General features: G+C 48.6%; 1 protein-coding gene across 1 annotated transcript in view; it reads left to right on the top strand.

Moving 5' to 3' along the window:
- The first annotated feature begins 2,978 nt into the window (after window positions 1-2,978).
- Window positions 2,979-27,738, top strand: part of BSG (basigin (Ok blood group)) — a 38,171-nt gene continuing 13,411 nt past the window's right edge. The window contains exons 1-3 of the mRNA XM_083484056.1: window positions 2,979-3,165; window positions 17,915-18,262; window positions 21,251-21,410. Of these exons, the coding sequence (XP_083340182.1) occupies window positions 3,093-3,165; window positions 17,915-18,262; window positions 21,251-21,410 (581 nt within the window). The 5' untranslated portion in view covers window positions 2,979-3,092. The remainder of the gene's footprint in view (window positions 3,166-17,914; window positions 18,263-21,250; window positions 21,411-27,738) is intronic.

Here is a 27,738-nt window from a genome sequence, read left to right as displayed (position 1 = left end):
GCGTGGTGTTGGACGGCAGCGTGGCCACAGCGCAGCCTGGCTTTTGTGTCTTTTACTCTGGTGTAAAGAAGGGGCGCAATTGTAGGTGGAGCAATCACCCACTCGTCTATCTCTGTTTATTTTTGTTATTTATTAGTCTGCCCATTTTCACCTGGGGGGCTCCTTTTGATCCTCAACAACAGCCCTGCAGGGGTGGATTGCGGCGTTCACAAAGTAAAGGTAGGATTGAACTCTGATTAATAAGAATACACACAGAGGTGTGAACCAGCAAGACTCTGGGAAGGGTGCATATAATCATCTCTGCGTATCTCCACCCCTCGGCCCAGGTCGTTTTATTCACAAAAGAACTTTTACAGAGTGTTCGCAAGAACCAATCCGATTTCTTCTGAGCATTCAACAAACCCCACGCTGGGACAAAGTTAAGCTACCAAAATTAATTAAGCACACATATTTCTGGGGTAAACAAACAGCAGAACTACAAAGGAGTGCATTTGGCAACCCCAGAGGTGATTAAAGAAGCAATATACATGATAAGTAGGGTGGCCAGGAAGACAGTGATCATTATTACCCTTCAGGTGAGATCTGTTTCCTGGCCCTAACATTAACATCCTAAATAAAAATATTCCTTCCAGTAGCACCTTAAAGACCAACTAAGTTAGTTCTTGGTATGAGCTTTCGTGTGCATGCACACTTCTTCAGAACGTCCTAAGATTAACATATCAGAAAAGCTACATCAAACTTGCCCACTATCTTTATGGCCCAGGATCCATGCCTGGCGAAGCCACTGGGCCGTGTACATGACTTGTCAAGCAAGAGAAATGTGCAGTTGAGGAAATGGCCAGAGATACAGAGGGTTGTGGGATTTGGTCAGAAATTATTGTCAACGAATTAAACCCAGTCAACACAATGCATTAATCGTGGACACAACGGCTTGATGCATCTTTTATAATTCCTCATAGTAATCCCACCTGACCCCACACTCTGGATATGTGCACTCCTACAGTGGATTGCACCCAGACACAGTGACTTAGAATCGTCGTCTTGTAGAGCTGGAAGGGACCAGTAGGGATCATGTAGTCCAACCCCCTGGAATGCAGGAACCTTTCACCCAACGTGGGGCTTGAACCCGCCACCCTGAGATTAAGAGACTTGGTCTGAGGTTACCTGGCGAGCTTCATCGCCTGCATAGCAGAGGGGATTTGATTTTGGGGTCTCCCCGGCCCTAGTCTCATTCTCTTGTCACTGCTTGCCCATGCCTGTCCTCCCTCTGGTTTGCTGAGAACTTGGCCTGATTTATAGCTTTCAGGGTTCCCTAACGAAAAGGCCATTACAGGTGGGTAAGCCCCCTACCAACAGCATGCGGGTAACAGAGGAAATCTTAGGTATGTTCTGTGCCTGCAGGAGCAATAAGTGTTGTAGTCCAATATTATCTTGAGGGGCACTGGTTCCCCAGCGCTGACCTAGAGGGCTCCTCAGGCAGAAGCCGGACAGGCCACGTGCTCTGGATTGCCTGCATTGAGTGTTCCTCCATGAATTTGCCTGGTCCTCTCTTCTTGTTGTTGTTGTTTAGTTGTGTCCGCCTCTTCGTGACCCCCTGGACCAGAGCACGCCAGGCCCTCCTGTCTTCCACTGCCTCCCGCAGTTTGGTCAAACTCATGCTGGTAGCTTCGAGAACACTGTCCCACCATCTCGTCCTCTGTCGTCCCCTTCTCCTTGTGCCCCCCATCTTTCCCAACATCAGGGTCTTTTCCAGGGAGTCTTCTCTTCTCCTGAGGTGGCCAAAGTCTTGGAGCCTCAGCTTCAGGATCTGTCCTTCCAGTGAGCACTCAGGGCTGATTTCCTTCAGAATGGAGAGGTTTGATCTTCTTGCAGTCCATGGGACTCTCAAGAGTCTCCTCCAGAACCGGAATTCAAAAGCATCCATTCTTCGGTGATCAGCCTCCTTTATGGTCCAGCTCTCACTTCCATACATCACTACTGGGAAAACCATACTTTGAACTATACGGACCGAGCAACGGGAGCTCATCCCGTCATTGCGGGGATTCGAACCGCCAACCTTCTGATCGGCAAGCCCTAAGCTCTGTGGTTTAACCCAAAGCGCCACCCACATCCCAGTAACATCTGGATGGGCAGGCAATTGGGAGGGAATCTGCTTTAGGAGGTGGTAGTGTCCCTTTGTCATTCGCGTGCAGAGGTAGACTGCCCCTAGACATGGAGGTTTTATTGGACCATCAAGTCCATTAAAAGGGCAAACTAATTTTAAAGCCCTTTTCAGGCTGATCTCTGGTCATTTTTTATTGAAACACATACACACCCCTTTATTCCCTCGGGATTTTGCATTTGGAAATGCGACACACTTTTATTTTTTTAATGGGTTTCAAAACCTTCGGTGAAAAAAAGCAAATTTCCAAGCAGCAGCCCCGAATTGTAAGAGCACCGCCTATTTCAGCCTATTGTCCTTCCCCGGCACCCGTTGTTGTTGACTGTGACGTCAGACGTACGGGCGTTGGAGCGGAGACAACGGGCCAACTTGGACTGTGATTGGTCGGCACACGCGTCCGTTTGGAGACTTCGCGTTCTCATTGGACGGCGCCCCGTAAGAGTGGGGCCCCGATTGGTCGAAGCTGTTGCTCCCCTTTGCTCTGCGTACGTGACAACCCCGGCGCTCCTCAGTCGAGAGGAGTCGCCCGGCCCCTTTCACCTCAAGGCTATTCCTATTGGCTGCCGCACCAGTCCATCGAACCGCCCCGTTCTTCTTGGCGAACGATTCCTCTCCCCCGAGCCCCGCCTTCCCACTCATTGGCTGGCCGCGCACGTCCTTCAACGCCAACCGACGACGACCTCCCCCCCCCTCGAGCCTTCCAACCGCCGCTCTGGGCTCCACCCCGGCGGCTCTCATTGGGCCTCCCTGCTTCCCTCCGCCCAATCGGCGGCCTCGCAGACCCCGCGCGCTTGCTGTGGTTGGCTGCGGCCGGCGCTCTCTCCCGCCCACTCCCGCCGGCCTCTCGCTCCCCTCAGGCGAGCTGAGGAGGAGACCGAGGGCATAAAGCGGGGCGGGAAGCAGCGGCGCCGCCAAGAGAGGAGAAGCGGCCATGGGCGCCTGGGTTGCTGCGGTGCTGGTGTCGGGCGCGCTGCTGTGTGCCGTCGGGGGCGCCTTCGGGGCAGGTGAGGAAGCGGGGCCGGGAAAAGGCGTCGAGCGTCGCCTGAGGGGAGCGGGGGAAGGGTCTCTCCTCAGAGGGGCCTTACTCTCGAGTAACGCTTAGGGCCTCTATGAGGGGGAGGGGGTGCACACCCGATGGGGGTCACGTGAGAAACACATACACGTGTCTGTGTGAAGCGGTAATCCGAATCCAGCCCTCCTCAGAGTAGAGTCACTCTCGACGGCGACGGGGGTCTTACTCTCGAGTAACGCGTAGGCCTGTCTGAGGGGGACGGGGGGGTGCAGACCCGATGGGGTCACGTGAGAAACACATACACGTGTCTGTGTGAAGCGGTAATCCGAATCCAGCCCTCCTCAGAGTAGACCCGCTGGCGGCGGGTGCCGCCACTCTCGACGGCGACGGGGTCTTACTCTCGAGTAACGCTTAGGCCTCTATGAGGGGAGGGGGGTGCAAACCCGATGGGGGTCACGTGGGAAACGCACACACGTGTGTGTGTGTGAAGCTGTAATCCGAATCTAGCCCTCCTCAGAGTAGAGTCACTCTCGACGGCGACGGGGTCTTACTCTCGAGTAACGCTTAGGCCTCTATGAGGGGAAGGGGGTGCAAACCCGATGGGGGACACGTGGGAAACACATACATGTGTGTGTGAGGCTGTAATCCGAATCCGGCCCTCCTCAGAGTAGCCCCCTTGGTGCTTTTCCCATTCAACTCAGCTGGTGGGGATTAGAAAAGCTCGGGCAGCCCCCCCTTTCAATTTGGGAGTCAGGTGCGTGACCTCTTTCTCCCCCTCCCCCCAGTCTCTATCTCTCTGGGTGGGTTGGGGGGGCACCTATTATTATTATTATTATTATTATTATTATTATTGGCTAGGGAAACTGGTTTGTTTCTGGTTTGTTGCGCATTTTTGTATCCTCGTTTTTGTGTCTTTCTGCTGCCAACCACGCAGAAATTTGCAGCGGGGAGAAATGAGAAGAAAATGTTAATGCTGGAAACCAGCAAACATCTACAGAAGTTGGAAAAAAAAAGCATTTTGCCTGTGTTTCAAGTAAATTGGGGCAACTGTTTCAGCCCAAGGGCTGCATTCCTTCCAAGGGCCACACGCCAGGGGTAGGCAGGGCCAGAGGCAGAAAGTGGTCCGAACAAAGTATGAATTTTATGAAAAAGTCCTGTTCCTGTTCTCCCCACCACCTGTCTCACCTCTGAAAGCAGTTCAGCTCTCTGCCCTGAGCTGTCTACAATCTACATCTGGGTTATGTTACACTATGTCTTTGCACAGGCAGGATGGATTCATTGGCGACGAGCCAATATTCTTAACGAGTTGACGGCATGTTACTATCATGTGTGGAGGGTAGCCTTTTATATTGGAGTGGTAGTGTACAGTATTTGTGTACAGGGGTGTAATCCTTGTTCGGTGAAGGAGATGCAGCCCAACCTGAAGACGGGGTGCACAGGTGGCAAAGCTGATGTTGCTCTGTCTTCTGTGCCCCCACACTACTTTTTCCATGATAGCAAATGCAGCTGTTCACTTACCTGAAACAGAGTATATATGGGTGCCCTTGGGTCCTGTTGGGGTGGGACCTCAACTTTGCTTGCTCTCTCCTTCTGGAAGCCACTAGTTGTTGAGAGTGCAATTTAACAGCTGCATCACAGGCCTAGATCTCACCGAAATGGTGAAACCCACGTCTAGATTGGCCTGTCCGAATCTTAGGTGATTGCTACAAATGCTCTGCTCTTTCCCCCACCCCCAGTCATCTTCTGCCAGCATGCCCAGTGGTCAGGGCTCATGAGAGTTGTTGAGAGATGCAAGGTTGGGGAAGGCTGCCCTTTCATGCTGCAGGCTCGAATTGATTTTACAGTAATAAAAAAATGCAGTTTATTACTAAAAGCAACAGGGATGAAATGCTCCTTCCTATGAAAAGGAGGCATTGAGCAGGGCAATTGATGGCCTAGAGGCATGTTCTGTGGAGAATCCCAAACGAGCAGATAAGAGACACCTGAAGCCACATTCAGCAGCTGAACCTGAGGTTCCCTCTAAGTGTGGCACAAAGTTGTATTCTAGGTATGCCTGAAGGGATGTACATGTTGTTTTTAAACTATGCCATTAATGTTCAGATGCCTCTCTTTTATCTCTCTCTCTCTCTCTCTCTCTCTCCAATGACTCAGTTATGGTAAAGTTGTGAACTGGCTTCAGCATTTGCAATTGGATCTCCTGTCTTTAACCAAACTAAGAAGAAAATGTGTATAATTCTAAACCCTTGTTACAGGTGCCTTTGGAGAGGATAAATCTTTTAAAGAAAGCCAAAGCTATCAGTCCGTTGTTAGCAGGAAAAGCCATCTCAGACCTCTACTCTTATTCCCTGTTCCTTATGTATCACTAAGTTAGGTAGGTCCATTAATTTCAGTGGGTCTGCCCTGAGTATGGCTAACTCTGGGAGCCTATGCCCAGAGAGGGGGAAAACACAGGGACATCTGCAAGAGAACCAGGCATTCTTGGAGAAGCTTCCATTATCATCCCTGTAATGAGCAATGGCTGAACAATATACAATTCATTTCTTAATTGGGGCTGACCTTCCCCTTGCAGAAGAGAGATGGGAGTGGGCTTCTCTGTTGGAAGGAGTACAGAGTATGTGTGTATGGAATTGCCAAATGTTCCCCCAACTCAGTCTTCATGCAGTGCAGTAAGATGCCCATATAAGGTGACTTTTTGGTCTGCCCATCCTACTTCGCTGCTTGTAAGCGTGGGAACAGGTAGAAGCAAGTAACTTATTGGGAAATTTTCTGGCGCCCCAAAGCAGGGGCTGCTAGCCATATTACTATTACTAGTTTTAATGCTCACCAGAAGGTCCCAGGGTGGGGGCAGCAGTGTAAAAATAAAGCAAAAGGGGTAGGGAAGCCTGCCTGTCCCACAGGTGCCACAATGGCAGCCCCGGCCCTAGAGAGCAATCTAATTCATTGTGTTCATTTGATTCCTATTCAGTAAACAAAGTTTAAAAAGAAACACCTTTGTATTTGCAGTTGGAATCCATTACAAAGGAGAATTCTTTATGGCTAGAATGAAATACTTCCTCCCACATCACTGGGAGTAAGGCACTCTTTTTGTGAGGGCCCATTTTCTTTCAATAGCTTGCATGTAGAATCATAGAGTTGGAAAAGACCACAAGGGCCATCGAGTCCAACCCCCTGCCAAGCATGTATTCGGTGTCCTTTCTACAGTGGGGGGTTACCAGGACATGCCTGCTGGGTTGTGGGACGACTGAGTTTCTCTTCACAAGGAGGGGTGAGAGGAAATGGTTCCCATATTAAGGAGGATGGAGATGGCAAATGGGATCCTTGGCCTACTGCTCCTCATTGCCCTGAAGACGGAGATTGGATTTTATTGTGGTTTTATTGTGCTTCAGCTGTGAGGGGGATGAAAAAGCTGGGGCAGGGTAGGAAAGAGGCTATATGGTACATTGACTTAAAAACCCTTATCACTTCTAAGGTTTGGTCGAGTTATGCCCAAGCATAGCTATGTGTGGGTGTCTTAATCCTACTGAGATTGAGAAAAGGAACATTCCTAGGATCATGCCCTTTGTTCATTGACAATTATTTTTTTGTTTCCCCACCCTCCCAAAATACAAATCTGGAGGAAGGTTTGAGAGCAGTATCATTTTCTTTAGTGAAACTCTTTGCTGCTTTGCAGATTAACTGGTTTCTCACCCCTGCCCTTCTTTTCTGGGGCTGTGAGATTGTTCATTGATGGAAACACCCCTTTTAAAGCTCTATAATTAAGGTTTTCTATTTTTAATGCAAACGCGCAGTTGAGCCTGTTCCTCTTTCTTCCTCCTCCCAGCTTGTTCAGGATTTTCCCCTCTTCTTATTTCCAAATAGTAAAATAAAACAAATTGCTAACAGCGTACGTGCTAGACAGGAAGGTTTTCATCATCTTGACCAGTTGTAAAGGGGAAACTGACCCTCAGTCTTTAAAACAAGACGTAAAATTGTTTTATCTTCTAGTGGAGGGTTGGCTCAGTCATTGGACTACATGGCCAGTGACCAGGAATTATGGGAATATAGTTCAAGAATATCTGGAGGGCCACATGTTCGAGTGAAAGAATGTTTGCATCTGGTTTTTCTCTCTGGAACTGTAAATGCATCCACCATTTCATCTAAACACCTAGTCCAGGAGCAAGAAACCTTTTTCAGCCCAGGGCCACTTTTTCTTCTGGACAACCTTTGTGGTTAACACAGCAGCAGGCAGGACCAGAGGCAGAAGTGGGTTAAGGTTAGGTTAGTTTCTACACACACACACCTCTATCTTCCATCTGGGCAGGTGAAAGGCATGAGAGTTCAAGGATCCAGCCAGCTGCAAAGCAGAGCCATGGGGTGTGTGTGACCTAGGAGAGTTCCAAGGGCCAGGAAGACAGGTCTGGAGGGCCATGATCAGCCCCTGGCCTGACGTTCCCTGCTCCTGACTTTGACCTAATGCTGCTACATCAAATCTAAACTGGCATGGTTTTGAATTGGAAACTGCCACTTGTTTTTTACCCTGAACAAAACGTGTTCTCGTATTTCATGGCATCTTTATTTGTTTTCATCTTCCTTTGAAACAGTTGGCGGTGGGGGGCGGGGGCTCCTGCAGTACAAATACGCCGCAGCCTCCTGCAATGTTGTTGATTCTTTTGGCCTGAAAGCAGCAGGTGGGGACAGAAGGCATTGTACTTCAAGGCTCTGCAGGAGTGGGGAAAGGGTGGTGGTCTAGATCTGTGTCTCCATCCTGTCCTCAGGCTGTACCATCCTTGAAACTTCTTTTTTAAAAAAAACAGATTTGGGTTCTTCAGCTGGCATTCAGACCACCACCCCACAGGGTTTTGTTTGTATGGTCTTAATTCCGTTGCTTGTTAATTTTTATTAGGGCCTATCAAAGCTTAGCATTAATACCCAATGAAGCTCCTCAAGATTAAGTGTTTGCAAATGTAGCCTGGTATTTAATTAGCTCTCCGCTTAAAGACCTTTCCCGTGAGAGGCTTAGAACCTGCCTCACGCTGGCAAGCCGGCCTTGTTACGTCTCCTTCTCCTGGCCCCCTTAGTAATGCTGCTTTTGTTGCAAGTAGTTTCCCAGAATATCCCTGTGAGTCTGGCTGGCATTTCTAAGCCCGTGAAGACATTCTGGGCTCTGGAGTTCACCTAGTCATCTTTCAACAACAGGGTGGTAAACAGATCAGCCATTTGTGTGGATTTAAATATCTTTGCTGCCCTGTTCCATAGGCTTGGAAGGGCTTAGAACACTGTACATTAGGGGTGATGGGATGGATGGTGACCTCTGGTTTCAGTAGCTTCTGAAAAGTCTTTGACATATTCATGGTTGTATGAGTGGCTCTTTGCCACAGTGGCTATAGGAATCCTCTGGATTTGGAGGCAGTCTTTCCTTTTTTGCCATGAGAACAGGCTCCCCAGAGGTATCTACGTGGTTTCTATGGGAAACAGGATTCCAGACACGGTGTGCACTCACACAACCCATAGCATGAAATAGGCTCAAATGTATGGTCTTAGTGGGGTGAGGTTGCAGAAGACCTTGCAAACTTAGGGCATAGGTGACTGGATTCCTTGCTTATTTTTCAGAGCAGTGGAAACCGCAGCCCTGCTTAGTTAAAGAGCACTTGGACATCATTCATGCAACAACTCTGTAAGGGAGGTAATTGTTCTTCCATTTTGCAAATGGGCAGTTGAAGCTGGATTTCCTCCCTCAGCCAGGCATGATTTTGTCTACCCACATTCAAGGCCCAGACAAGCGGGTTCCTTGAATTGCACTGCTATCTTATTCTACAGGAGCCTTCACCAAACCCTGGTGCCTTCTAAATCAGCCTCAGCCAACACTGCAGGCTAAGACATCTTGGGGGCACCAGTTTGGTGAAGGCGGCTGAAAAACATTGAGACTATAATCATTTAGTGGGATAACTCTTGCTGCAGTTGCTGACCTTTGTGTAAAAGCCCACAGATTATTGTTTGATCAGACCAATCTTTGAGCAGATCATTAGCTTAGCAGCTCTGAGAGCGATCATGTGGTGCAGCTTTATAGTTACCCTTCCGGCTTTTAGTGGGGGAAAAAACCTCTAGCAGGCTTGAGCTACAAAATGGGAGGCTGAGAGCAACCGCCTTGTGAAACACCGAACCCTTTAGCGGCTCTCTTCATCTGTGTAATTCCCGGTACTCTTTGCTTGTAAATGCTTCAGAGATGCCGCAACTGTTGGGCTATATCGTTTCATCCACCCCAGTACCATCGAATGCATCTGGAAGCAGACCCTCACCCAGGGATGGCTAGCCTGATCCCCAGTAACTGGTATTCAGAGGCACTTACTGCCTTTGATGGTGGAAGAACATGACAGATACTGTAGCCTTCTCCTCCGTGGATTTGTCTAATCCTTTTTGAAAGCTGTCCAAGTTGGTGAGAGCCCACTCCTGCCACCCTAACCAGTCAGGAATAATGGGAGCTGGGAGTCACAACAACTTCTGGGGTTCCTTATCCTGCTTTAAGCTGCGAAGTACGCAAGAGAGTTTTTGTTATTAGATACGTTTGAGAGCCTGTTGTGTCCTATCTTAACTTAGAAACACCCTTTGAAGCTCAAGGAATTCTCCGTGGGAGGTGAAAGCAGGCTGGGAAACAAGGGAGTGCCCTCTCTTCTCCTGTCTAGATTTGCTTTGCAGAGGTATCGGCCAGATACATCTAAGAACATCAGAGGAGCCTGGTTGCTGGATCAGGCCAAAGCACACCCGTTCCAGAATCCTGCCCTCACAGTGGCCAACCTTGCCAAGCCTGCAAACGACCTGAGTGCAGTAGTGCTTTTCCCACTTGCAATTTCCTGCAACTGGCTTTCCGCAGACAGTGGAGGGGAGAATGTAGCCATTGTGGCCGGTAGCTGTTAATAGCCTTATACTGCATGAATCTGTGTAATCCTCTTTTTCAAGTTGGTAACCGTCACTACTTGTGGGAGTGACTTCCAGAGTTCAATTGTGTGGGCACATCGGAGGGAGGGGGGAGTTGATGTTTATGGTTAGTTTCTTAAATGCATATCTTGGGGTAGGTTTGTGTGGGTTTTATCCGGGTAAGAGCTTATCTGAGCTGGTCCAGCTGTCCTACTGCTTGCTATCTAGGCACTTTCAAAGTGCAGCTATGGGATACTATGCCTTGGATTTGTCCACTCACGATCTCTCAGGTCCCTTTCAGACAGTTTATACTTCCAAATGCCATTGTGCACTGCTTGCAGAAAGCGCAAGTTTTTCACTTGTTTCACAATTATCCCCATCTCTGGACAGATCTGTACCTTTTGCCCCTGAATCTTCATGCTGTCTTAGCATGGTCTCCTTGTGGGGCAAGCAGCTGGTTCAGAGGGCAGGTTTTGAATGGCAAAACAACAGCTTGTTAAAAAAATTGCTGCTTACATTTGTTGGAGAGCTGCCGTTTTAGATTTGCAGCCTTGGGTTAGTTGCAACATGAAGCCTCCGCCCTGTTGAAAAAATGAATTCTTCCCCAAACCATCTCTTTGTATGAGGTTGGGCGTATTTAGAAATGAGGTTAAAAAGTCACCTGCCAGGTTTCTTCAACTTAATCTGTTTTTGATGTTGTCTCAGTTCTAAGAGTGCCAAAGAGTGTAGTTTAGTCCGGATGCATCATGGCCTAAAATTAGAGATGGGGAGCCTGGGGGCCAAGTGCAGCCCTCCAAGCAATCTTGTCTGGCCCTGAGAACTCTCCCTAGGTTGCAAACTTCACCAGCCCTGTTTCCCACACTCCTTGACTGCATTTGCCTGACTGGAATGTGTCCTTGAACTCTGAAACTGGCTCTTGCTCTTCAGAATTGGGAAAGCAAGAAAGTGTGTGTGTGTGTGTGTGTGTGTGGAAACAAGCCTATGGTCCAAATGAGAAAATTGCCAATCACTGCTCCACACTTTTTGCACTGCCCACTACTGACATGTGGCCCTTGAAAGATTGCCCAGAAGAGAATGCGGCCCCTAATGCTGGAAACAGTTCCCCAACCACTACCCTAAAAGATGAGATGAGCATCCAGTCCCAGGCGTGCAGAAAATTGCATGGAGGCTTAGGATGTGCTCTGCTTTGTCCAAAGAAGCCTAGTAGCTGTAACTGGGGGGGGGGGTCCGGGAAAAGGGGTCAAAACCCATGCTTTATATCTGTGAAAGGACCTGGCACTTGGCCATAGCCAGTGGCTGGATGGCTACATTTGTGCCAGAGATCCCCTGCGGTTCTCCAGCTCCTCCCCTCAGCTCAGAGTGGGGAGTGTCTGTTTTTAGTTGAAGGTGACTTTACTTTGAAGCGAATGAGCAGATCATGTGTTTTTCCTTGGGGCAGGGTATATAAGAGCTGGGCATAAACAGCTGAGCGGGACAGGAGGCTAGGCGGTATCCTTCTCTCTCTTGGGACATCGTTCTGCCCCTCTCTTGAGCCAGCCTGTTTCCTCCACCCTCATCGAGGACTTGCTTCCCTGAGAACCTGGCAAGTTTTCCCTATTCCCTTGGCCTGCAAGCTGTGCACCTCCACAGTCAAACAAGCTTGCTCCGACAAGCAGTAAATCCTGTGTAGGAGCCAGGAGCAGGATGCCACATTTTTTATTGGTGAGGAAAATTGTGTGGTTCAGCTCCCGTGGGATAGGGTGCCTGCGAATGCTCCCACTAAGGTTAAAAAGGGTCATAGCTCAAAGTGTGGCAGATCAGCAGTAGAACACCTGTTTGCATGCAGAAGGTCCCAGAGTGAGACTCATTGTGGTTGAGACTGGCCGTCATTCTCCCTCTTACCCTCCTTCTCACTGGAAAAGTGACTTGTTCCAATTGCATAAGGCAAAGCAAGCTAGTCCTTATTGGGCTGTGCTAGTCTGTCCATCATCAGCTAACCAGCCCACATGCCTAATCTCTCTGCACCTTTCCTTGTTGGCTAGCGATCCATTTTGCCGTACCTTGTTTTTAATATGTTTTGTAGCCCAGAGCAGCGTGCGCTATTTTAGAACCCACCTCCCATGTGAATTCTGGGGTTTACTGGGAGTAGACACCAGCTGGGTTGTCTAGCCAGCCCGACCTTTGCAAGAGGGCTGGCCCTTCTAACCTTTTAACTGCTTTTATTTATCAAACACACTTCTCCGCTGCCCTTCAGCCACAGAGCTGTTGCCGGTGTGGTTTATAAGAATAAAGCCAACTCAATAAGCTTCGTAAACCTGGAGTGACATAGTGCTTTGATTTTACTGTGACCAAAGGCTCTTCGGTTTTGAAAGCTGAACACCAGTTAAGGCTTAAAACCTAGCTGGAATTGTTTGTAATGGGGTGGATCTAGCAAAATTCTGTTCAGAGTAGACTCATTGAAAATAAAGTGCATGGCATGGCTAGCGTATATCGAATTCAAGCTTTGTCCTCTAAATTTCAGTGGGTCTACTCAGAGCATGCCTAATGTTGGATACAGCCCAATGTACTTCACAAAATACCCCCCCCCCAATAAATTTTCTTGAATATATACCTTTGACTGAAGGAAATATTTGCTGTCCTAAGTCCTAGCAGTTCGAAAGCACGTCAGAGTGCAAGTAGATAAATAGGTACCGCTCCAGCAGGAAGGTAAATGGCGTTTCCGTGCACTGCTCTGGTTCGCCAGAAGCGGCTTAGTCATGCTGGCCACATGACCTGGAAGCTGTATGCCGGCTCCCTCGGCCAATAAAGCGAGATGAGCGCCGCAACCCCAGAGTCAGTCACGACTGGACCTAATGGTCAGGGGTCCCTTTACCTTTTTAAGTCATCTATTTGTTTCCTTGATTTCTACCCCACTTTATTTTAACATATATATACACTTTGCAGTTGCTTCTCTGAAAAGCACAGAACCAAAACCAGTAAAAGCCATAAATTGTGTATTGTGTAAAGTAGGTTCTTATTGTTCCTGCCCTGAATTTACCACCACACAACTTCGTGAGTTATCGTATTATGCAAGGAACAGAAAAAATCCTGTCATGACCATCTCTCTCCTCTTCTGCCCCCAGAGCATGGCAGTTCCTTGGCTGTTGGCACAAACTCCTTCCCGAGTGCCTCAGCCAGCAGTTAGTGCCCTTTTTTCCTTTTCCCTTTTTAAAGTGTTTTGATGGGTGAACAAGACTCAAAGCCCAATGAACTGAGTTCAGCCCTGCAGGGTTGCCTGCAGCGCTTCATTTGCTTGTTCCAGTTTGGAGGACATTTTTTAAAAATGTGTGGATTCTTGTGTGTATAATTTCCCACTAATTTGTTTACCGCTGCGTTTTTTAAGCTCTGTGTAGGGGGGGCATTTCCAGGCTGGTGGCCACATTTGTCTCCCCATCCAAGCTGGGTGGGGAAAAAGCCTGAGAGATACAGGGATAGACGTACATCTCTATCCTCCATTCAGGCAGGTAAGAAAGAATTCCATAGGTTGCAGACAGATTCAACAAATAAACGAGGAGAGGCCTGGAGGACCAATTTCTCCTCCTCAGACCTGGACTTCCCCATTCCTGTTGTCTGAAGGAGCTTCTCTGCCTACATCTCTGGGAAGCTTGCAGGGCAGGACATGGGGTAGGGAGCCAGTGACCAACCGAATCTTGCTGAACTCCCATTGTTCCTGACCATTGTGGCTGGGGGTGATGGGGCTTGGAGTCGAGCGATGTCTCAAGGGCAACAGGTTCCTCGCCCCTCACATGGGTTTTTCTGGGTAGCAAACCAGGCAACATAGCCAGACCTGACTGTACAGGATGTGATGCAAACCACCAGTTGTTCCCGTGACTAAAGCCAGTTAAAGTTCTCTTGGATGTGATGACTCAGTTTTCTTGCATATGATGTACTGGGAAGAGTTTAACCTTAGATTCTTTGGTTGAGGTCACATAGGACATGCCCATGGTACGTTAAGCCAGAGGTGTGCAGATTTACCGTATTTTTTGCACCATAACACTCACTTTTTTCCTCCTAGAAAGTAAGGGGAAATGTCTGTGCGTGTTATGGAGGAAATGCCTACGGGTGGCATGCCTACGGATTTTCCTCCTCTAAAAACTACGTGCGTGTTATGGTTGGGTGCGTGTTATAGAGCGAAAAATACGGTGAACCTTTGGTACAGTAGGCTGTTTTCAATACACACACACACACACTCTGTCCTCCATACAGACACACAAGTTCAAGGACATATTCGAGCTAAGCAAAAACAGTTAAGGAGTGTGTCAAGGAGGACCAGTGAGACCTAGGAAAAGTTCCCAGGGCCAAACAGAGGCGCCTGGAGGCCCACATTTGACCCCTGTCTTGAGGTTTCCCTGCCTTCTCTAAAGAGGCATGCTATGGATGTGCAAGCAGGGCTTCTGGCCCTGAAAGTGTCTTGTTTCAGAAGAAAGCAGACCTTTAAAACCCTAGCCATGAATAAGGTTTCCCGTTTTGCAACAGTTTCCCTGAACAGGCTTGCCCACTCTGTCTGGTTGCTAAAACAATTAAAAGGCATATTGTCTTGACAAGTAACTATAGAGTTTATACTAGACTTGCTGGAAACTGCAGGAGGGGAGAGTGCTTTTATGGTCGGATCCTGCTTGTGGTGTTCCCACAGGCATCTGGTAGGCCACTGTGAGAGCAGGATGCTGAACTAAATGGGCATTGCCTCTTTTTACATTCTTAGGCAGAAGGTCCCATGTTCAATCCCTGATAGCATCTACAGGAAGTATTGTCCCCGCCTGAACCCCTGCAGCGTCAGTTCTGCTGATTTGATACAATGTTGAACTGGGTACGCCAAAGGTCTGACACTGTATAAGGCAGCTTCTCATGTCCCTACCATAGCTGTCAAGCGTCCCTTATTTGGCGGGACAGTCCCTTATCCCAGGGCCATGTCCCGCTGCTGTCCCTTATTGATGATGTCCCTTAAATAAGCTACTGAAGGTAATGGGGCCCTATCTTTGTCCAGCTGTGCTTTGTCAACAACAAATTGTTGCTTTTTTGTGTTGAATATATGCTATATGGTAATTTATAGGACCTAATAGGTATCTAAAGCCATTTGCACGCAACAAAATATGTATTTTATCAAAGTAATTGTTGATCCCTTACTTTGGCTGCTGGTCCCTTATTTTCAAATCTGTAAGTTGACAGCTATGGTCCCTACATGCATTCTAAATCTAGCCCCTCTTGATGCTTCAATGTTCTGTTCACTCTGTCTTTCCCCTGGGTAACCTCGGCATTGTTCTGGCTCTTAATGCTATTTGCTTTGGGCAAGCTTTATCCAGCCTTGGTTAAAGAAAAGATTCTCTGAACTTTGATTTTTTGCTCGGTTTTTTTAATTTTTGGCTTACGCTAAGATTTTGCGAGGGCATATTGTATCCGATTGCGCAGCCGAGTGAGCGAGCACACTGTGGTCTGACGCAGCACGGCAGGTTGGCTAGTAGCGCAGAGGGAGCTGGCTTGCTGCAGAGGGAATCGGAACCCCACACAATGGCACCCAGTCACTATGGCCAGGCTGCGGGCCAAGAGTTACCCAATTTGGGTCAACTGACCGTTGGCGGAGGAGGCAAAGGCATGCTTGTTCACCTCAGCGTGGGGCATGTGAGGACGTGCTCCCTGTCGGAGGGGTGCTCCGCTTTCTGATAATTGCGTAGCAGGGCTTGTCTTTGTCCCTTGGCATGCCTGGAAGGAACCATCTGGGTTTGCTGCAAGGGCAAACACTCCTGCGACAATTGCTAAACTGTGTGGCAGTTGACGTGCACGGTGCCTCAAATGTCCCCCGCCAATAGCTTCCTTCTTAATGACTTGTCCCCCTGTTTCCCTCTTCTCTGCAGAAGGGAATGAAGACCAGTGGCCAGAACTGGAAAGCAAGTGGGAAGTCTTTCGCAAGTGAGGGCTTAAGCAAACTGCCTATTAATATTATTATTACTATTATTAAGAAAATACACCTGCCTGAGCATCCCCACTTAAACTGCTCATCCCACTGCCCCCAAAATGGAAGAAAATTGGGGAGCCATTGCTTACATGGGTGCTTTGCGTGATTCTGAGTTTAGTTGAGCATAGGACTGGAGTGAGGATGTCTAAGCTAAGGGCTTCTCTGTAAACCCTTTTGCTGTAAGTTGCCTTGTTCCGTGAAAATCAGTCCAAAAATAAAATCTGCAAAGACAACTAAGCACCATGAGTGTGCGACATGCTAGCTTTCTTGGCTAAATGCAAAACTTGGGCAAGTTTTGGCTACTGTTCATAGTAAAGGCTCACAAACTTGTGATCTGCATGTTTAGGTGCCCTGTGGAAATCTCCGTACTTAACCCTGTACTTTTTAGTTTATCTTCTGATGATAGAGCCCAGGGTTGGGGTTATCAAAGAATCTACCAAGACCCTAACCTGTGCCCTGTGACTTCCACAGTACATTGTGGGTGCAGTATATCACCTTTTCCCATTCTCAGCAGTCTTGCCTAGGGCCCATGATTTGCACAATAGTGTGCCAACTTTCATGCTAGTTCTGAAGAGGAATTACTCCCCTCCTTCATCTATCACACGAGAAAGACAAGAATGTCTTGGTTGAGATAAAGCTGTCTGTGCTTTCATTATATAGCTAATGTGGTGCAGTGGTTAAAGGTGGTGGACTTGGAGATGAGGGACTGGCATTCAGCGTTTGAAACTCCTAGGTGCATTTTGCGAAAGCAGTTTCTGAACTCTGGGTGCATTACTGCGCCTAAGATTTCAGATTAAAACTGCAGAGTGGAAGGAAAGGAGAACCTTTTTCTGCCTCCCCACTTCTAGCTACTCTCTGAAGACCGGAGAAGAGACCCTCTTAAGAATATTAGGGGGGTGGGCAGGGGAAGGACTAGACTGTGTGAAAAAATGAAGACGATATTTTAGCTGCTGTTCGTTCATTTTCAGCTTTGTGTTCTTCTTATAAAAAAGTCCCTAGACATTCCGTTGTTGCGCCCACAACCTAGGTTTAAAGTGCAATTTAGCTCCTAGCTTTCATATCTCAGTTTCTAATACTGTTGGCGTTCAAATCTACACTCAGCCATGAAGCTTGCCGGGTGACCTGGGGCCAGTCACTGCCCTTCAGCCTAACCTACAGGGTGTTGCAACAATAATATGGAGAGGGGGAAAGCCATGTACGTTGAGCTCCTTGGAGGAAAGGTGGGATATGAAGAGCAAATATATAACAATACAGTCCATTTTCCAGCATTTTTTGTTTGGGATGGGTATGGATTGAGAGCCTCTGATTGCTGTGTTGCTGCATAAGTAAAGCATCTGGAGCCGCGATGCTGTTGCCTTGTTCACCTTCTTCTGAGCACGTCCAAAGTGCTGCATGTGGCCTTTCTGTTGAAGGCCCTGTAATTGCCTCTGAAGCTTGTCAAGCCTTCTGATAAGGACACAGTGACCCAATGTACCCAGGACTTGCTGCAGTAGTCTCGGTGGGATGCAAGTTAAACAGCAAGGAGTGTAAAACCAGTGTTGTGGTGCTTCCTGTCTAGTTTTCCACCAGTTCCTTGTATGCCCCAAGTTCTTTTGCAGGCAAAGCTTGAAAAAGAAGAATGGGACTTACTAACGGAGAGTGCAAGAGCCACTCGCCCACCCCTGTCTTTTGAGGGGAGGACAAAGATTCTTCTTACTCAGTATTTCCAGCTACATGTAATAGAAGTGGCCGTTTGTGGAGTGAGTGTGCCGATGTGAGTTACCATGCTGGTTCTTCTTTAATATATTTTTTAAAGGCTGCTGATCTCTTTCTCTTCGCTGTCTTTCTCTCTCGCACTAATAATACTTTGCACTAACGCCTCTCCCCCCACCCCGCCTCGCAGCTGGCTTCATAAAGTCGCCGCTGTCTCAAAAGAAGCTGACGGAGGACAGTGTGGAGCTGCACTGCGAGGCTGTCGGTAGCCCCATCCCCGAGATCCAGTGGTGGTTCGAGGGGGCCGAGCCCAACGAGACAGCCGTCCAGCTGTGGGACGGGGCCTGGCAGGACCGGGTCAAAATCAACGCCACCTACAAGCAGCACTCCACCAGCGCCATCTACGTCACCAACCTCACGCTCAACGACTCGGGCACCTACGAGTGCCGGGCCAGCAACGACCCCGACCGCAACCACTTGTCGAAGAGCCCCAAAGTCAAGTGGATCCGTTCCCAGGCGAACGTGATTGTCATTGAGCGTGAGTGGCCGTTGCCCCAATCCCCCTTGGCGGTGGCATTTGCTTGGACACAGCCGTGTCTCTTAGCTTTGCCACGCCCCCGCCACCCCTTTCACCCATGGCTTCCCGAGAACCCTGCTGCACCTTCCCGACCTAACTGTGTAGAAATCCAAGAGACCTCCCCACCCGCATCCTCCCCTTCACTCCTGGCGAGTGGCCCTACTCAAAAAGGGTTGTAACTTCCCCATCAGAACCACACCGTCCTGACCGATCCCTCTGGCTTCTGGACCCTGAATGCCAACGTTGTCCTCCTTGGTGTTCCTTTTCCGAAATGCAAAATTGAAAATGGCTCTGCTTTTGGCGGCCGCCAGCCAACCAACCTCTTTCCATCTCGTTTTCCTGTGTATCTCTCTTTCTATACACACACACCGTCTTGCTTTCCCCCCACCCCTGCTTTTGATATGCTTTCCAACCTTGCTAGAGGTTACTGGTTGTCGCGAGCTGGATTGAAACGGTCTTGTTTTGCTTGTGGTGTAATTGCAACCGTTTTTGAAATGGCCGTAGCACTGTCTCTGCGCAGCACTGGGTGGGGTGGGGGGACGCGTCTAGTTGTTTGTGCTGTGGAACAACCAGTTTTAGCTTATTTGCCTCCTCCCCCTTTCTCTCCTCCCCCTTCCCCCCACCCTGTGCTGAGCTGAAAGTCCAGATTGTCCAGCGACAAGAGAAACGGCTTGTCTTTTGTGGCCGAAACGCTGAGCAAGCAAATTGAATTGGACGTGCCTCAGTTTGGATTCTTTTACAAAAGGAAGCGTCCTCCCTTGCTCGTTGCCCTCTTGTCAGTGGTTTTCAAATTCCATTTGGGAGTACATCTGCTTTGCATGCAGGGAAAAATCCCAGGTTCATTCCCCAGTGGCAACATCTCCAGGTAGGGAATGTCCCCCCTGCCTGAAACCATGGAGAACCTGACTCAGTAGAAAGAAGCTTCCTGTGTTCCTTGGAAGCTTATTGGGGGTTCCTTAATGAGAAGATCCATAAAGACAGATATTAAAGCTTTCTTTCCCTGTGATGCTCAGGAATGGGTTTAAAATGCACACTCAACTCTTATGGGATGACGGTGTCACCCAGCAGAGCTGGCCAAGGGCCACTTATGAACTGTACGCAGGCATCAGGCTTGTGGGATCTGCTTTTAATTTTTATTGGCACTCCCAAGATTCACCAACCAAGAGAACATGGGGCCATATGTTTAGGGTTGCATCCAACTCCAGTTAAGGGACATACCCGACTTAGGGCCATTAATTTCAGTGGGTTCACTCCGAGTATGACAGAGTTGGATACAGCATTTAAATGTAAGAATTTTGGAGTCCAGGGATCTGAAATTCAGAACCAAACTGAGCTCAGAGTCCTTCCACGCAGCAGTCTTTACCCTGAGTTTCCTTCCTATCAGTAGCATGGTTTAGGGCAGGGAAGAATTCAGTTTGCAACTGGGAGTCAGGAATCGCTTTGCCGATTTACTGCAAGTCCCACAGAGGTTTTATCGGTAGCTCCATATTTATCTTTCTCACCCACCAGTTCCCTGCCAGGTGTCTGGAGCTCAGTGCAAGAAACAACTTTCTAAATGTCAAACTTTGAAAACCACTGCTTTATTGATGGCTGGAAAAATAAATAATAATAATGTTTCTTGGTAAATGGAAATATCCTTTTCGGAGGCAAATCTCAAGAGTGTCTTTCAGCCCTGTAGAGTCCCCTGTCTCTGAGGAGAAAGGGCTGGGTGGGGGATTTGTCAAGTATCTGTTTGGTTATTGAGGGTGGGGGTATGTCTGCAACATTTGCCTTGAAACTGAAACTCTTTTTGGCCACAATAACTGGCCTGGATATGCTTATCTGGGTGCTCCAGAGATTCGTTTTAGGTGGGGGCAAAGCTGCCTGTTTTAACTGTTACCTCTTCAAAGGTTTCGGTCCCTGTGTCCAGGTGGTTTCATATGAAATGACTCCTCAGGTCAGTATAGGGCATGACCGTTTACTCGCTGGCTGCAGCAAATTCCCCCATGAAAAGAGCAAATGTAAAAACTGTCACATGAGACCCAGCAGGCATTGAGAACAAGTGGTCCTTGGGCGCAGACCAGTTGCTGTAAGTTGCCCTCCTTGCCAGCATTTCACTGCACTTCAAAAGGTACTGAGTAGGAATTTGCTCTGGGACCCAGAGCATGGCAGCTGGCAGTTCTGCTACTACCATAGTTGCCGGCCTCCTCGCCATACCTCCAGCTTCAAGAATCTCAGCAGACTGCTGCTGTCGTTGCTACCTGGCCATTTTGTAAACTATTTTACACATGCAGAGCACGTGGTGGGGCAATTTCACTTCATGAGAGTTGCTTGATAGAATCCAAGATGTTTGGATGTGGGTGGAGTGTGTGTACCAAATGCCTAATTCCTCTTTAACACCCCCCCCATAAACCCACAAACTTGGTACCCAGAAGAAATGATGCAAACTGGCCAGATGTGCATGTAAAGCTGCTTGACTTCTCAATCTTGGTAGCAATCATTGGCATCGGACTGGACTGGAATAGCCGTGAGCACGGGAAACTGCCTCTGCCTCCTAAGCTCTCTGGAGGCTTGTTCTGGAACCCATTTGGGGCTCACCTCACGTTTTCACAGTCATATGACCAACAAGCACATACGTGAGGCTTTAAGGTGCTTTGCAAAGCCTAGGCCAGGTCCTTTCCCATGCCATTGCCCTCAAGATGTTTTGGACTACAACTCCCATGTAAGCTCCAGCCAGCACACTGGGAGTCGTAGTCCAATGCCTCTGGAAGGCAGTTTGGGGAAGGGCAGGCCTAGAAACAGGCCATTATGTGACAACTAGGCCACTTTGCTTACAGGTGACTGAACTCCACGCTGCAACGGTGTCCTCTCCCACCACCCCTTTCTCTTCTGAAAGCAGACCGCCTTGGCTAAGTCTTCCTAACTTCCTCTCTTGCCTTCCTTCTTTCCCCCAAAATATCGACAACGCAGGGGCCAAAATCTCAGCCACTCCCGAGGTGACTGCCGGCTCGAACGTGATCATTTCCTGCAACATCACCGAACCGCCAACCGCCGTCAAAGGCCACTACTGGGAGAAGGGGGGAACGAGGCTTGATACGAATGAGACTTCACCAGAATTTACCTCATACCTGTAGGTATCTTTTAATATATATATTTTTGCCGGGGGGGGGGCGCTGTTTAGCATGTTCTCTTCCATGCCAACAAGCTCTCCGGGTGAACAATTCTTTCTAAATTCAGAACAGAGCAGATAAGTTTATTATGAACGTAAGCAAAGCCTGGCTGAATCAGGCCAATGACCCATCTAGTCCAGCTTCCTGTTCTCACAGGAGCCAACCAGATGTCTATTATGGGAAGCCTGCAGGCAGGACCCAAGGGCAACGTCAAACTTTTTTTAAAAAACAAGAAAGGGCTTGAATGTATTGGTGCTGCCAGAAGGAATCCGCTGAGAGGCTGACTGGTCCAAAGTCAGCCAGTGAGCTTCATAACTGAGTGGGGATTCGAAACTGGGTCTTTCAGGTCAGTCCAACCCTTGAATCAATACAGGCAACTCCCCGTTTATGTGGAGGTTACATTCCAAGTCACTGCACGTTTAAATTAAATTGCATATTTTGGGAACACCTTTAACAAAGCCTGCAGAGACCCTCTGGAAACCCTTGAAAAAACCAGCAGCGCTCCTCGGATTGCACTTGCAAAGGCTTGTAGGATTGCTAGACGCTGTTTTTGCACCAGTTTGCCATTTTCACACTCTTGGGTGGGGGGGGGCATTTTTGCTCCTTTAAGTGCCACTTCCAGGTTTGCGGTGATATGCATGTCTTGAACACACAGAAATGGAGAGCTGGCTCTGAGTAATGCTCCTTGAGGCAAACCAAAAATTCAGGGTCACCTCCTTGTTTTTCTTTCCCCCCAACGCCATCTCATGCTCATAAAAGGTAAAGGGACCCCTGACCATTAGGTCCAGTCGTGGCCGACTCTGGGGTTGCGGCGCTCATCTTGCTTTATTGGCCGAGGGAGCCGGCGTACAGCTTCCGGGTCATGTGGCCAGCAGAACTAAGCTGCTTCTGGTGAACCAGAGCAGCGCACAGAAACGCCGTTTACCTTCCTGCCAGAGTGGTACCTATTTATCTACTTGCACTTTGACGTGCTTTCGAACTGCTAGGTTGGCAGGAGCAGGGACCGAGCAACGGGAGCTCACCCTGTCATGGGGATTCGAACCGCTGACCTGATCTGCAAGCCCTAGGCTCTGTGGTTTAACCCACAGCGCCACCCACGTCCCCTCATGCTCATAGGGACCTGCCAAATCAGGTCATTGGTGCACCTAGCTCCCTATTGTCTGCACTGACAGCCAGAAACTCTCCAGGATCAGTCTGTCTCTCAGCCCCACCTGGGTATGCTGTCAGGATTTGAACCCAGCACCTTCTGTGCTCTGCTTTTGAGCCACAGCCCATAAATTTCATTGGAAGGCAAGCCCCATTGTTTTCAGTATTGCATATTCTCCGGTGAGTGCACAGGATTGCAGCTTGACCTTGACTTTGCCATGGGGAGTCCCTGCTGTCCTCATCAATGCCAAACCATTGGAGCTCTGGAAGGGAACAGCTTCTTGTTTTGGTGCCGTCCAATGGAGCCTCTTGGGATGTCCCCCCAGTCCCAGCCTCTCCCTATCTGCTTGAGCTGGTGGGGATAGAAGGTATTATTTCCCTTCTGAAGCTCAATGCAAAGCGTGTGAGAGAGGCTGGGTGTTGTTCTTTTCTGCCTGAGAGCAGTAAAACACACCCTGTGGCAATGTCAACAAGTAGAACTGCGGGTTCCCTGTTTGCCTTGCTTTATTATTGCACTTGTCCTGAAGATCATTTGGGTCCCCTTAGGTCCCCTAAAGGAGGGGCAGGGAACCTTTTTGTCAGCCACGAGCCAGTGGTGCTGTGCGGGAGAGTCAAAAGTGGGCAGAGTAGCACACCTGTGTACAGTACACTAGTTTCTATGCGCACCACCTTTCTGTGTCCTCCATCCAGGCAAGGGAAAGTCGTACAGTGGTACCTCAGGTTACATACGCTTCAGGTTACACAGTCCGCTAACCTAGAAATAGTGCTTCAGGTTAAGAACTTTGCTTCAGGATAAGAACAGAAATCGGGCTCTTGCGGCACGGCGGCAGCAGGAGGCCCCATTAGCTAAAGTGGTGCTTCAGGTTAAGAACAGTTTCAGGTTAAGTACGGACCTCCGGAACGAATTAAGTACTTAACCTGAGGTACCACTGTACTCAGAGTTAAGGACACTTTTCCGGCCAGTCAGAAACACTGGAAGAGGTTATGAATCAGGCTGGGTGATGGGTGTAGCTTGGGAGATTCTCTAGGGAGATTCAGCCCCCTTTTCCTGAGCCTTAAAAGGCTTCTATCTACCGTATTTTTTGCACCATAACACTCACTTTTTTCCTCCTAAAAAGTAAGGGGAAATGTCTGTGCGTGTTATGGAGGGAATGCCTACGGGTGGCATGCCTACGGATTTTCCTCCTCTAAAAACTACGTGCGTGTTATGGTCGGGTGAGTGTTATAGAGCGAAAAATACGGTAATTCTAATTGCAGTGTAACGGGGTTTAGCAGTATTTTGCCAGGACTGCTGGGGAAGGGAGAGTAGGGCGAGACCCCATATTTGAGAAGATCATAAACTCTTCCTCTAGAGGAGAAGGCGGCACATGCTGTTCCTCGCAAGTCCTGCTCCTAACCTGCGTGTACAACTCTGCATTCTGGTTGTGCGTTGCTGGTGTTTGATAACTGGCTGGACAATGAAAGGTTCCGTCAGGCAGCCTCCTTGAAACAAAGGAATAAACCCATTGGGGAGAGTGTAGGAATGCTTGCTGCTGCTGGGCCCCCTGTGGAGCCTTTGTGCACCGCGCCAACTTAAAAAAAAAAACACAACCCCAACACAATGCCTTTTCCTGGTAAACAAGACACAGAGGCCGGGAGAAAGTGACCTCAGTTATTCAGCTTCTTTGTGAGACCCACGGCAGGTAGCATTCCCTTCTATCGGCCTCCCCCTTTACAAGAAATGAGATTCAGACTAAAGAGCAGGAAGAACTATCTGACAGTAAGGGCTGTGAGACAGTGGGATGGACTCCCTCAGGAGGTTGTGGACTCTCCTTCCTCTGGGGTCTTTAAGACAACCGTTTGTGGTTCCTTCCAATTCTGTGAACAGCTTGACTCGGTCAAATTCTGTGCTTACATTTCGACACACCACTTCCTACGTTTTTCCTCTCACGCTGAAGGGCAGAGTGCCGAATGCTCTTTGTGCGGACTGATTTGCCGTGCAAGAGTGTGTGAGAGATTGTACACCTTGCATTCTGAATCTCGGGGAGAGGATCCCCGCGGAAAATGAACCTTCACTTGTAGGTCCAATGTCACATTTCCTCCCGCCTTCGAAGCATCCCCATGACAGCTTCATTGCCCTGGACGTCTGGGTTCCTGTGAACTGAAATGCCAGCCCTGGCTGCAATGGCAGAGTGGACTGTCCACCCCCCTCAGTCTCCCTCTTGCCCACCCATCCCGCTGGCAGAAGTCCATCTGGCGGGAGAGGAGTCACGTCCTTTTCCACGCAGCAGCCGAGCAGACGTGCCTCTCTCCCCATAGCAACAGGGAGCTGAGTGAGGATTAAAAGTATTTATCTTTCCCCCGCCCCCAGCAACCCTCTCTCGTGCCCTCAATTCTCTGACTGGGCTCTCTGTCTGCATGTGTTGAAATCAGGGGGAAGAGGAAAGAGCTCCTGACCTGCTGGAGATCTTAACAAAATGGGGCCTTCCCCCTGTGTTGTCGTCATCTCTCCCCCACCTCGCCCCCAGAATGTTCTGCCTCCCTTTTGTACAGCACAGCAACCCTCTCCAAAATAATTGATATGGTGTATGTGTGTTTGTGAGGTCTGGCTAATCCATGAAATCCGGTCTGAACAAGCTTCCTAACTGGGATGCCATTGCCTTTCTGGGCTCAAGGTGGATAAATATTTTCTTCCCACTTCGCCAAGTGATTTCCCTTCCTGTGTCGCTGATTTTTTTAAAGCTCCTTTTTTGTGTGTGGGAATCTCAATCTCTTGGTGGCGGAGGGGGTGGATTCTGAATGGAATTCGCCTCCTGCCCTCCTCACATTGCACTCAGCTCCTCTTGTAGCCTCTTCTGGGAGATTACTCAGGAGTAAATATATTAGGCCTTTCCCCCTCTTTGACCTGCCTTTTCACTTGGGGAGGTGATCACAGACACAGGGTTGTACTTGGGCAAGATGACAGGGTTGCTGTTTGCTACCTACAGCCTGCTGCTAAATGGATTTACATTGTGTTATAGTGTTTAGAGTGTCAGACTAAGACCTGGGAGACCAGAGTTCAAATCGCACCCCCCAGCCATAAAGCTCACTGGCTGACCTTGGTGGCAAGTCTCACTGCCTGCCTACCTACCTTAGTTGTGAGAATTAAATGAGGAGGGGGGAAAGAACCCATGTACATCACCCTGAGAAAAATGTGGGATATAAATCTACAGTTGTGACTTGCCCATACTCTCTCTCTCTCTCTATATATATATAGTTATAGATAGGTAGCCGTGTTGGTCTGCCATAGTCAAAATAAAAATATTCCTTCCAGTAGCACCTTAAAGACCAACTAAGTTAGTTCTTGGTATGAGCTTTCGTGTGCATGCACACTTCTTCAGATACACACGATACATACGTGTATCTGAAGAAGTGTGCATGCACACGAAAGCTCATACCAAGAACTAACTTAGTTGGTCTTTAAGGTGCTACTGGAAGGAATATTTTTATTTTGTATGTGTGTGTGTGTGTATATATATATATATGCAGGGCACTGGAAGGAATATTTTTATATGCAGGGCAAACACCACTGTTGTTGTCGTTGTCGTCTATTGCCTGCCCTCCACCGTATTGTCCCAGGCTGGTTGCAACATCAAAACACAAAATTAATTAAAAACAGTTTAAAACAACTTAAAACTGCAAAATCAAAGTGGGTCCAAGAAAATAAGCCCCCCAAGTGACAAAAGCCAAAGTGAAGAGATGCATCTTCAGCATTCTCCAGAAGTTATATAATGAAGGTTCCAGGTGCAGGTTAGGGGCAGGCACGGAGAGCACCCTTTGCCAGGCTGCATCTGCAGCCACTGCCCGCCCGCATCTGAGGGTGGAGTTTCCCACACACAGTTCTCCTTCAGCTGTGTCTGCTGCTCACAGAAGACAACTTCAGCCTCCTCTTCCTTGTGGTGTCCAACCAGATGTCTTTGGGAGATCAGAAGTAGGGCACTCACCTGTTGCCCTCACCTGTCGACTGGCCCCAGCATCTGCTACTCAGGGGTAGACTGCCTCTGAAGATGCAAGATGCTTTTAACCACCCCAAAAGGAGCCCTGCTGGATCGGGCAAAACAGCCCCGTCCTAATTCACCATCCTGTTCTCCCACCGTGGACTGCTGGGTGCCTTTGAGAAGCCCCCCATTGGGGCATAAAAAGTCAGTAGCCTTCTGCTGCTTCGGGCAGCTTGGCATTCCGAGGTAAACTGCCCCATAACCTCTGCCTGGCACTACCTTATATATCTTTAGGCGCCGGCAAAAACATTCCTCTTCAAACAGGCCTTTGGCTGATTGATATTATGCAGTCTTTTGCATGTGGTGGTGGAGGTACTGTTTTGCTGTTTCTGTTTTAACTATATGTGCTTTTATGTTGTGAATTGCCCTGAGATCTTTTGATGGAGGGCAGTATATAAATCTAATTAATAAATCAAATAAACCTGGAGGTTCCTTTCAGCTGCTATAGCCAGTAGCAGCTAGTAGGCATTTTATTTATTCTTTCTAGACATCTCAGCTAACTGCCATGACCACATCTTGTGGTAGCAAACCCCATAAACAGCAGAAGATGGCTTGAGGGTCACAGACGAGCCCCACATCCCACCCCAGTCTTGGCCCAGAAAAAATAAGGGTGGTTGAATCATAGAATCCTAGAGTTGGAAGAGACCACAAGGGCCATCGAGTCCAACCCCCTGCCAAGCAGGAAACACCATCAGAGCACTCCTGACATATGGTTGTCAAGCCTCTGCTTGAAGACCTCCAAAGGAGGAGACTCCACCACACTCCTTGGCAGCAAATTCCACTGTCCAACAGCTCTTACTGTCAGGAAGTTCTTCCTAATGTTTAAGTGGAATCTTCTTTCTTGTAGTTTGGATCCATTGCTCCGTGTCCGCTTCTCTGGAGCAGCAGAAAACAACCTTTCTCCCTCCTCTATGTGACATCCTTTTATACATTTGAACATGGCTATCATATCACCCCTTAACCTCCTCTTCTCCAGGCTAAACATGCCCAGCTCCCTTAGCCGTTCCTCATAAGGCATCGTTTCCAGGCCTTTGACCATTTTGGTTGCCCTCCTCTGGACACGTTCCAGTTTGTCAGTGTCCTTCTTGAACTGTGGTGCCCAGAACTGGACACAGTACTCCAGGTG

Source organism: Podarcis liolepis (assembly GCF_965112155.1).
Source record: "Podarcis liolepis genome assembly, chromosome: 18".
Lineage (NCBI taxonomy): Eukaryota > Metazoa > Chordata > Lepidosauria > Squamata > Lacertidae > Podarcis > Podarcis liolepis.
The sequence above is the reverse complement of the archived record's forward strand: the minus strand, read 5'-3'. Positions and strand labels throughout refer to the sequence as shown.